The 12,093-nt window shown below is 42.1% G+C and overlaps 1 protein-coding gene and 1 long non-coding RNA gene across 5 annotated transcripts in view; one reads left to right on the plus strand and one right to left on the minus strand.

Moving 5' to 3' along the window:
* The window catches only part of LOC309535407, a 50,692-nt gene extending 39,766 nt beyond the window's left edge, over positions 1-10,926 (plus strand). The window contains exon 2 of the long non-coding RNA XR_014221251.1: positions 7,887-10,926. This is a non-coding gene — a long non-coding RNA (uncharacterized lncRNA). The remainder of the gene's footprint in view (positions 1-7,886) is intronic.
* LOC309535352 (uncharacterized protein) overlaps positions 1-12,093 on the minus strand; it is a 44,923-nt gene that overhangs the window by 18,023 nt on the left and 14,807 nt on the right. Inside the window, exons 1-3 of one of the 4 annotated variants that reach the window (XR_014221207.1) lie at positions 1,877-5,306; positions 1,599-1,704; positions 351-1,154 (exon numbers count right to left, since the gene is read on the minus strand). Coding sequence is in view for 1 of the 4 variants with exons in the window: in XM_082228381.1 (XP_082084507.1) it covers positions 1,039-1,154; positions 1,599-1,704 (222 nt within the window). In the remaining 3 variants the exon portion in view is untranslated. The other 3 variants (XM_082228381.1, XR_014221208.1, XR_014221206.1) reach the window with 3 other exon arrangements.

A 12,093-nucleotide genomic window follows, 5' to 3' on the forward strand; every position in this document is an offset into this window, starting at 1 on the left:
GGGGTGCGCTCCCGCTGCTCGGTCCCAGCGCCTGCCAACCTAGCAGTTCGAAAGCACCCCTGGGTGCAAGTAGATAAATAGGTACCGCTTACCAGCGGGAAGGTAAACGGCGTTCCGTGTGCTGCGCTGGCTCGCCAGATGCAGCTTTGTCACGCTGGCCACGTGACCCGGAAGTGTCTCCGGACAGCGCTGGCCCCCGGCCTATAGATGTGAGATGGGCGCACAAACCCCAGAGTCTGTCAAGACTGGCCCGTTCGGGCAGGGGTACCTTTACCTTTACCTTTACACTGTAGAATTTCTTTTTGATCTTAATTCCACCCTTTACAAAAGCTGAGAGTGGAATTTTAAAAAATAAAATAATACAGTGGTACCGCGGGTTAAGAACTTCGTTCCGGAGGTCCATTCTTAACCTGAAACTGTTCTTAATCTGAAGCACCACTTTACCTAATGGGGTCTCCCGCTGCCACCGCACCACCGCCTCGCGATTTCTGTTCTCATCCTGAAGCAAAGTTCTTAACCTGAGGTACTATTTCTGGGTGAGTGGAGTCTGTAACCTGAAGTGTATCACTGTAATCAATATTTTAAAATATAAATTATGTTTTTAAAATCTTAATGGGTTTAACTTTAAGACAAGCTTTTTTCCTTCAACAAAACCAGCACAGATCAAGCAACAGAAATCTATCTAGCAATAAAAGAAAAACTAAGTTTCTGGGAGATGCTGAAGCCAGAACATAGATTAGTTTCCTCAAGAAGGTGTAGTTTGGACTGAAATAAATTAAGAAGCAATTAACATATGTTTGTTGCTCTGTGTGACAGCTGCAGTCAACCTCTCATTCCTTGGAGCATTTAGTTGCATAAGAAATGCATTGACAAACGCATAGGTCATATTTATATGTATACCAATAAAGCTTTATGTAAAAAAGTACATAGATAAGTTATTTATTATATTTTACATGTATTATGCTAACAACGGTGTAGAGGGCCAGTGGCAAAGTACATGCTTTGATGCAGAGGGTCTCACGTTCAATCCTGGGCAGGTTAAAAGAATCTCAGGTAGTAGGTCCTAGGGAAAGACACTCCTCCGCCTGAGAAACTAGACAGCTGATACCAATCAGAGTAGGCACTTTCCAGATAGATGGATCCATGATGTGACTCTATATAAGGCAGTACCATATGTTCACAACCATTTTAAAATGCAAAATTCCTTTCTGACTTTAGGAATCAAGTTCACCTGCTAAAATAAGCTATGATGTTTAGATGTCTAGATACCTCTTTATTCTTCAGACTATACAGATTTCATTTATTTCTGCTACGTCTATTCAAAAGTCTGCATAGTCCCAAAATAGCCTGATGGACCATTAGATACTTTCAGTCTGCTTTCCTGCCAGAGACCAATATATTAAAGTTTAGCCTAGCTTAGAGGGGAGTGGACTCCCGTACCTTTAACAGAAGAGGGAATCTCAGCAAGTGTAGCAGCAGCACCTGTTGGAATTTCCTCTTCTACACAACTAGCCCTGTCGAGTTTTGTATCTGGCCACTACGCTTTTCGTTTTCTGCATTTGGACAAGATTTCTATGTTTTGAATTAAGCCTTCTCACCTGTAATAGCTTCTTTGACTCTGCTCTTTAAGAACACCAGAATCCTCTTGGCTCTCATGGTACGCTTCCTGATCTTTAGTAAACAGTCCAGTAGAGCTTCTATTGGCTATGATAACAAAACAAAAAAAATCCTCTTGAATTAATTTGTTCTTATCAGTTTATACTTTTAAACAACAAAACTTTTTTGGGATAATCTGAACTTCTTGCCTTTGCTTCTCTCTCTCTCTCTCTCTCTCTCTCTCTCTCTCTCTCTCTCACACACACACACACACACACACACACAGTGTGTTCTTTGGATCCAGTCTCTGGAGTCTGACTTCACCCTGTTCTGAATTGCTGTCTTATTCTTTAAGATTTATAGATCTATATTTCAGTCTAAGCTGTTGTTAGTTTCCTTCTTAACAATCTCTGATCACGTAAGATATATGAGATGTAGAACAACATTCTTTAGCTACATGCCGCTTGCCTCTATTGCTAAATAGGGTATTGAGGGGGTGGCAATGGGTGTTTAAGGAAGGTTAAAAGATCTGCCTTGGAATAGGGCTGCCTTAAGAAATGAAGGGGGCTTCTCGGATTATTTCTGATAAAAACAACAGCTGCATTTCATCCTACATCTTTCCAACGTAATCAATGCATTTTTAAAAGAATTGTAGATAATCAACAAGTAGATAAAATAATATGGGAGAGGCAAGCTCCTATTCTTCTGTAACCCATTTGGGGCAGGAGGTGAAGCACCACTACTTTCCATTCTGCTCTTTCTCAAAGAAGACGGGAGCCAAACACCTCCTTCCCTATGATCTGGTTAAGATTTCTGCTCCCAGACTCAGGAATTCCCTCCCTGGAGAAGTTAGACTGGCTCCCTCCTTTTTGTTCCAACAGGCCTTTGGGAACTGACTGCTTTTAATTAAAGGGCTGGTGTTGTGCTGTTTTTATTGTAATTATTTCACAGAATGAAAGAATTCTCGAGTTGGAAGGGATCCTGAGGGTCATCTAGTCCAGCCCCCTGTAATGCAGGAATCTCAACGAAAGCATCCATGACAGATGGCCAGCCCACCTCTATAAGCAGATGATAGATGTATGGTTTAAACCAGGCATAGGCAAACTCCAGCCCTCCAGATGTTTTGGAACTACAATTCCCATCATCCCTAGCTAACAGGACCAGTGGTCAGGGATGATGGGAACGGTAGTCTCAAAACATCTGGAGGGCCGGAGTTTGCCTATGCCTGGTTTAAACAGATGGTTGATAGAGAGACAGATTTAATCCTATCCATGTTTAATTGGTTTTTAATGATTGCTTATTCTGTATTTTAGCAATTCTTGTTTTTACCTGTAAGTTGCTTTGAGTCCCATGAGGGAATAAAAGTGGAACATAAAGTTGTATAATAAAACACTTTCATCCTGCCTTTACTCAGAAAGAAAACAAAATGAGAACAAAACAGTGGCATAATGTATATAAATTTCAAAGCAGCAGAGGTTAAAATACTAATCCAACAGGCACCCAAGCTCTTTGTGATGCGGTAGGAGACATCACCACTACCTATAAACATGATGATAAACCATGGTCTTGCTGAGTGATAAAAGGACAAGTACTGGGAAAACTCTAAAAATATATATATTTAAAAATTAGTTTTAGATTTATTTTAAATTTAAACTCCCTACTTAGCTAGGCTTCAGAAGTAGGAGGCCACTGAAGGCTAGAAATCTTAAAGAATGGAGGCCCCAGAATTACAGTTGCGAAAGGAAATCCTGCCTTCGACACAGAATATTTTCCTGGACAAGGTGGGTGGTGGCTGACCAGATTCAGGCACTCCTGGAGCAAAATAATTTTCTAGAACCATTTTAATTAGGATTTCACCCCAGTTTAAGCATGGAGACTGTCTTGATCATCCTATGCCAGGGGTCAGCAACCTTTTTCAGCCATGGGCCGGTCCACTGTCCCTCAGACCTTGTGGGGGGCCGGACTATATTGGGGGGGGGGGAATGAATTCCTATGCCCCACAAATAACCCAGAGATGCATTTCAAATAAAAGGACACATTCTACTCATGTAAAAACACGCTGATTCCCAGACTGTCCGCAGGCCGGATTGAGAAGGCGATTGGGCCGGATCCTGCCCACGGGCCTTAGGTTGCTTACCCCTGCCCTATGCCCTGTATGTTCTCTATGTCAGGAGAGAGAGATGGGGAGTGTAGCTTGGAAGGTGACATATCAGAAAGAAAATATGGAACATTTATATGGAAATACAGAACTTCTGGGGGTCCATGCACTATTTACTTCTCCATCCTATAATACTCATTCTAACCCTGAAGTCACTGAAGGCAAATATTGAATGAGACTCAAGGAAGACACAGTTCATTTAAATGAGAATTAATACAGTAGAATTGTTTGTTCAGCATTCCAGGGAATAGTCTGAAGTGGAAACTTTTTACAGTAAATGCATGGATTGTAGGGGCCTTGAAGCTGCAAGAATTCAAATTGTCCAAAGAATTACCAGAGAGATTTTATTTTTAACACACGCAGCGCAAGCATGAATGCTGGAATTAGCATCTTGCGCAGAGCTTAATCTTCACATTTTAAACTATCCAGTGAGAACTACCCCACTGGGCCTGTCAGCTGAACTCTTTCCCCTGTGAAGGGTTCTGCATGATGTGAATCATTATTATATGTGTTTTGTGTTGACTGCGGATATCTCAAAAGAAGCTGTGAACAGGTGCTGGCAAAGTGGCTGTCGCAAATTTTCCTGTTACATTATAGTGCTTGCTTACATTTGATAGCCCCAGCGGTACCAGGATTACCAATAAACCAAGGGTGCTTTGAGGAGGTCAGTTTTTTAAAGAAAACAGAGGAAAGGGAGGAAGTTTTCAGGATTGTTGAAAATGAAGGCAAAACGTATCCCTGGCCATACCCAAGCATGCACATTTCTTCAGAGAAAAAGCTGTGTATACATGGATATGCTTCTTTTGAAATTCTTCATGTAAGCTGGTATCTGAGCAAAGCACTCCCCATTTTTAATTTAAAACAAATTTCTAATTTGTATTGTTGGGAAGTAATCCTAGAACACAAACTCTAGTCTTTAAAGTACCTCAGGTATTAACTTCAGCGCAATGCATACTAATCAATTCTTTCAAATTTTCTGTAATTCCCCCCACCCCGAGTAGAAAACCTTAATTAAAGAAAAGAACATCGAATACTAGTTTCTTTGCATCTGAATCTGGACTTCTGGGTGGTGCTCTGGTGTCTAGTAAACAACTGCTGTGGTAGGAAGGCATTTCTCTTTGGGCATGCTATGTCCCCTTGAGAGAGGCTGAGGTGCTGGAGAGTTCTAGAAGGAATAATTTGCATTCCTCAGGGCTGATCGCTTAGAGACACTGATATTGCTTTGAGACAGAATTAGAAAACCTTGAGTGAGAGGGCAATGAGGCACAACTGCAAAGTCAGCCATCCGCTATATGCAGCACAGCAGTTGGCGTTCCTCCTCTTAGCGATTGGACACAGCCGCACCAGCCCCACGTCACACAAAGGAAAAACACATATCCCAAACTATAAGAGAGAAAAGAGGTGCTTTCTTCTCACGGTTTGCTTTTCTATTTGCTTTCTATACACTTCTAACTAAATCTTTTCCTTCTTTTTTGTCTCACCCTCTCTGCTTTTAAGTATAAAATCACTTTCTTTGGGGCTACTTCTCTTATTCTTTTAACGATACATCAGTGTCAATGAGAGCCAGTGTGATGTAGTGGTTAAGAGCGGTAGTCTCGTAATCTGGTGAGCCAGGTTCGCTTCCCCGCTCCTCCACCTGCAGCTGCTGGGTGACCTTGGGCCAGTCACACTTCTCTGAAGTCTCTCAGCCCCACTCACCTCACAGAGTGTTTGTTGTGGGGGAGGAAGGGAAAGGAGAATGTTAGCCGCTTTGAGACTCCTTAGGGTAGTGATAAAGCGGGATATCAAATTCAAACTCTTCTTCTACTTTTCTCTTCTTCTTAACAATTCAGTTTGTATCTGTAAATCACGGTCAGACTTCAATAGCCACTCTTCTGTTCCATGTCTCTGATTCATCCAGTTTATCATGAATGGGTGTTTTTCTCATTGTCTGTGATGCTGCAGGATAGCTCAATCTCAGGGCAAGAAATTCCTGCATTGCAGGGGACTGGACTAGATGACCCTCATGTTGCCTTCCAACTCTACAGTTCTATGATTTTATGATAAGAAAGCCAACCCATGATGGAATTGTAATTCAGCTAGGTTCTCACATGGAATAACACAACTGCTGCAATGGAAAACATAGTTCTGAAAATCCAAGCTCTATCTTCAAAATAATGTGCTTTTAACAGAAACCAGCAGAAAAAAAACTTTCTGCAGCATGGAAGTAAACATTACCACCTGCAGTTATTTGCAGAACAGGTTGCAATTAAAAGATGCAGGAGCAAGAGCTCATTAGAATGTTTCATTACTTTTCCATGTAATGTCCTACTTTACAGAGGACAGTTCTCTGTCTGGAAAGCTGTCTCTCCTCATGGGGAAATTAGAATTCCATTCTGGTAACAGTACAGCATAACCCCAACAATGATCAACTGCTTGTGTGGAAGCACCCTCATAATCTAAGCCTATGTCATGTTTTCTCAGAAGGAAGCTTCATCATTGTCATCAATGGGGCTTATTCCCAGTTGGATGTGTACAGAATTGCAGCCTCACACAAACAGCTTTTGAGGATGTCAGATGCAAATTCTCCATCAATGACTCATAGCAAAATCTTCTTCATTTCCACTCAGAGTACGCTCAAGTGACCTCAGTGTGACTTACCGGTACTCCCAAATAAGTGTGTATGGGGTTGTAGCTTAAAACCCTTATTCAAAGCAACTAATTATTATTTATAAATATATGTATTGAAAGTAGCGTTCTAGCCAGTGTAAAAGTCCTTAAACAGTTCTGAACATCCCCTGTTTTGAAGGAAAGATGTTCAAGTCAGGCTTCTAGGTGATGTGGAAGTGCTTTGTCTGTTCTTGGGAGCACTTCATATTCTCCATTTTTGAGGACAAGAAGTACAGATGTTCAGTTTCCAGACTCTTCTAGTACAATAATAGTGTTTTGGACATTTTTCAGCTTTCTACCTTCTGTGGAAATACTATAACAATTTTAACTCCAAAGTAAGTATGCAATGCTTCTAATAAGCAAAGTTCCTTTGCCCAGTTCAGAGAGTTTAGCAGCAAGCCCTATGATGAAGTGAAGGAATCTATTGTCTAGGAGCAGAACATATAAAAAGCCAGCTGCTATTGAACACCCGAATCCTCAGCTGTTGCCTTTGCTTTCCATTACAAGTGAAGTTTGTCAAGTCACACTGCCAGGGATGACAGAGTGAAACAGTGATCATATTTAGTTAGTTGCTGTGTTAAAAGCAGAAGAGAAACTCTGTTTCTGTAACACCTGGAAACAGATAAGCCTCTGCCACTGTTCACATTGGACTGTCAGTGTTAAGCAGTTTCCCATGTCTTTTCCCAGTGCAAAGTGGAGCGCTAGCCAGTTTCCCAAATGCCAATCATAAGGGAAAGCATCTAAATCCGCAGCTGTTCCTTAAGCTTTAGATACTAAACAATTGGTGTGAATTCCTCAATGGTGTTCCACTTTCTTTCAGGGGCTTTGAAAAGTACAAAGCACCTCTAAGCCAGGGCTTCTTAAAGTAGATCTTGGTGGAGCTCTCCAGCTTTGTGGTCAGCTCCTGTCCGCATGGTTAAAGTACTTAAATTTTGTCCTAGGCACCCAAGAAGTTAGTCACAGAAAATTGACTCTCCTACATGAAGTCTAGGGTTAGTTGGAAATGGAAGGTAGGTCTTATTGTCCGGTAGTGTTTGCTGGCTGTTGCTGATTATGACGATTCAGCTTGGTATGTTGATTGAACTAGGCAGCTAGCAGTCCACAGCTTGTCTCTGCCTCCCATGCCAGCGCTTGAAACTTCAGCAGCAAATTGATATGTGCCTATTACTAGGTGTGAAAGCTAGGCAAGAAAAGCTTTATGCTGATTTCTAACCCTCTGTTACCTGGCAGAACTGGGCTAGTTCACAGCCCTTCCCTTCCTGAAGATGAATTGGCCTCAGAGCAGCAGCAAAAAGAAACAGGCTGTACGTAATTTGCTTGTTTTTAAGTTAACTTTTCCAGCTCCTGCTTTCTCTCTCCCCCCCCACCTCTCCACACAGCCTACTGACCCAATCCATGGATTGCACCTCCAATGTTTGCCCCTCCCCAGCCTCATTGCACAGTCTCCTACACAGACACCACCATGTTCTCTTATTTTACTGAGATCTACATGTATATTATGCCTGTGTAGCTCACATCCCACTGTTACTCCCCAGCACAGTCCACATGGCTATGTTAAGCGGAGCGCACATGTTTAAAGTCGCAGAAACTTAAGGCACCATAAACAACATCAGTTGATTATAATTCCCTGGACACTTGAATTAATTATTTTTGAATTAATTATTTTTCCCAAATTGTTGCATATTGGGCTGGGAGTATCCTTGAACTGTCAATCTCAGTATTGGGGGTGGGGGATGGGGCAAACTACTGCATTCAGCAAAAAAGTACAGTATTCTGATTTGCTTGTCCCTTGACGGCACAGATTTGATGCATAAGCTTTTCCACAACAGTGATTTCCACAGCTGTGTTATGACAAGTCTGGCAGCAACTAACATCAATCTAATCCAATCCTTATGCCACCTTCACATGTTACTCACATACAGATGGCATGCGTGGTGAAATAGGCTGCAAAGCTCGCCATTTAGCCCTGCCCTGGAGTTGTGCTGCTCTTCCTGCCCCTCTCAGTTGCCATGCTGAGAATAACATCTGCAGCGTGTGGAGGCATCCCTTGTGATGTACAAATTTGGAACATCCTTTATAAAAACATCCAAATATTTTCTTATTCCGAGTTCTCAATTGTAAAATAAGAAAAACAGTGATCGGAGTTGGGTTGGGCAAACGTGTGTTTTTCTGCTTTCTATTTCTTTATAATATGAATAATAATGACACACTGGTTGTGTTATGAAGTCTTTCCTCACTTTAAGGCTTGTCTCGCCATCTGACTCTGTTTTTTAAAAAATCATGTTTGTCACTATGTTTCCCACTCTTCTTCTTCTCCTTCCTTTCACCCCTGCATCATTTCCAAGATTGCTTCGAAACACCTCACTAAGTGAGCCATACGTTATTGAACTATACATAATACTGAGGCTTGCACGTATCTCTCTACCTGTTGAACTGCTACCAGACTGTCTCGCTTGATAAGTGGCTCTCACATCCATGCACACTGGCCTTTTAGCTATCATTCACTCTGGGGCACATGTTGCCCAATTTATGATACATGGTTGGGTGTATAAAGCTCTCTAAGAGAGAGGTTTAAGTTAAATGGGATCATTGGCTTAACTGCAACACAGTGTAGGCATGTTTAAGCCAATTGATTTAAAGGGGTTAAGCAAACTTACCTTTGTAGGATTTAGACTATTAACTTCAGGGCCAGAGATGGCCATATACATTGAGTGAGGCACCACAAGTCACTCTTTCTCAGATAAACTGGGTGTTGTTGTTCCATTTATAGACATGCCTTCATGAGAAACCAGAGTGGTTTGCAGTATATTAAAAACTGAATAATATACATGATACCAATAAAACCACAATACATCAAAATGTTAAAAACCAAGAGTTTCCAGTTCATGAAACCAATATAGCATCCATTAGCACAACCTCATAAGTACAAGTAAAAATGTGCTTCTAATAGACACTGAAAACCCTATATCAAAGAAGTTTGACATAGCTCAAGGAATAAGTTCAAAGATAGGGCACCACCACAAAGACCATGCCCACTGGAACCATGAGAATGACCTTCCCTGCAGAACTTTAGGGCCTAGAACAGCAGCTGTAGCGAGAGTATTTGGCCCCCAAATGACTTAGCGATTTATAAGTCAACATTTACATTTTGAACTGGAAGTATATAAGCAGCCTATGCAGATCACAGAAAACAGATTCAATATGAATTGAATTGGGTGAGTTGTGCAGCATTCTGGAGGCGCTATACATTACCAACTGCAACTTCTGGAACATCTTCAATGGCAGCCTCACATAAAACCTGCTGTTTCATGGAAATGCAACCCCATCTAGAACAGTCTCCATACTTCCCAGACTTGGGAAACCACCCAGCGACAGTGCCTCCATTTCAAATGATTTTGTTGTTGTTTAGTCATTTAGTCGTGTCCGACTCTTCGTGACCCCCTGGACCAGAGCACGCCAGGCACTCCTGTCTTCCACTGCCTCCTGCAGTTTGGTCAAACTCATGCTGGTAGCTTCAAGAACACTGTCCAACCACCTTGTCCTCTGCTGTCCCCTTCTCCTTGTGCCCTCCATCTTTCCCAACATCAGGATCTTTTCCAGGGAGTCTTCTCTTCTCATGAGGTGGCCAAAGTATTGGAGCCTCAGCTTCACGATCTGTCCTTCCAGTGAGCACTCAGGGCTGATTTCCTTTAAAATGGATACGTTTGATATTCTTGCAGTCCATGGGACTCTCAAGAGTCTCCTCCAGCACCATAATTCAAAAGCATCAATTCAAAAGCATCACCTGATTTCAGTCTCTATTAATTGTTTCTGGTGATCTTAAGATACAGCCTTGCCTGAAAAGCAATGCAGCTGTGAGCACTGCTTGCTGGAAGATGTAGTGTGGATGAGCAGAACTTATGAAGGAGAACTGCCCAGGCCATAGAGTTCTAGATCTATCCAGGATTTTGTTGTTGTTGTTGGTGGTGGTGGTGGTGTTAAAACAAGCTCTGGTTTTCTAAATAAACCTTGTGGGACCTAAACCTGTGCCTCAGTTGCTTAACACACAACACTAATGCACACTGCAAAGCAGTCTCTTCCTTCTTTGTGGAACCCAGATTTGCAGCATTTGTTCGTATATATTTTTGTCTGGTTTGTGTATGGGCCCTTTTCACACATCCAAGAAGCCACATATATTCACCAATAGCTTTTAGAAAGCTGAAAATGAAATGGGCTTTGAGGATGGTTTCTGACATGTTTATTTGTCTCGAGACTGGCACTTGCTCTTTCACCTACTTTGTGGGTAACTGAAATTAGTGGGGTTTATTGCTGAGTAAACTTGCAAAGGATCAGGTTGCATGTCTGGGACACCATCTTAAGATGGTCCCATTTTACAGATGGGCCTTTGCTCTGCCCTTTTGAGACAACATTCCCCCACTTCCATTTTTTGTTCAACATCCAGTCTGAGGAAGATTTCTGTGAAACTCAAAGCTAGTTCATTGCCTTGGGACTTTTAGCTGGTTCTAATAAAAGTCTTATGCTACTGCTGCCTCCCTCTTGGATTTTGCTGGTTATAGGTCATTCTAATTAGCATTTGATATTTCAATGTGTTAAACTGCTATTCCAGATTGGTTTTCTTGGGCTACTACTTAACAGTAGGCAATTACCTAACAAGTGGAGTCAAACTGGGAGGTGATAATCCCATTACATTGTTGATTTAACTTCAATGTGCAAACCTCATTTATTGATGGTATTCAGCGAAGTGCTAGGCATGTGGCTTCAATGGAATCACTTCCCCCTTTCCTCCCTGCCCCAATGCACTCTATAAATCTTTTGTGGGGTTCCCCCAACCTTCCAGAGCAGTTTTGGGTATAGCACTGGGCATGGGGGTGGGGGTGGAAGGAGAGATCACAATCCCCCTCAAGTTGTGCAAAAATGTAGTTGAATATCACCCTTAGTCATATGAAGAATACTGGCTTGCCACAAATTATAAACTACAGTTCTGCAAGGTGTAGATTCACAGTAATGTGAACTAATGCAACCAAAATGGTCAAAGGCCTGGAAATGATGCCTTATGAGGAATGGCTGAGGGAGCTGGGCATGTTTAGCCTGGAGAAGAGGAGGTTAAGGGGTGATATGATAGCCATGTTCAAATATATAAAAGGATGTCATATAGAGGAGGGAGAAAGGTTGTTTTCTGCTGCTCCAGAGAAGCGGACACGGAGCAATGGATCCAAACTACAAGAAAGAAGATTCCACCTAAACATTAGGAAGAACTTCCTGACAGTGAGAGCTGTTCGACAGTGGAATTTGCTGCCAAGGAGTGTGGTGGAGTCTCCTACTTTGGAGGTCTTTAAGCAGAGCCTTGACAACCATATGTCAGGAGTGCTCTGATGGTGTTTCCTGCTTGGCAGGGGGTTGGACTCGATGGCCCTTGTGGTCTATTCCAACTCTATGATTCTATGATTCTATGAAATGTTATGCAAATGTACAGAGCTTTAATAAACCAGGGACAAATGCAGTGTTTAGCACAGTCCTCCTGCAATCCTGGCTCCTTTGGAAGGAAGGGCAAGATAGAAATAAAAAAAAAAAAAAAACATCAGAAAGGGTTGCATCTAACACTGCATGAGCAGAGTTAAACTCATGGAGCAGGATACTTCCCCTTCCTCTTATCTCCCTGTGTGTGCCCAAAGGGTCTTCCAACACCCTGG

Source organism: Podarcis vaucheri (genome assembly GCF_965113315.1).
Source record: "Podarcis vaucheri genome assembly, chromosome: 1".
NCBI classification, from domain to species: Eukaryota; Metazoa; Chordata; class Lepidosauria; order Squamata; family Lacertidae; genus Podarcis; species Podarcis vaucheri.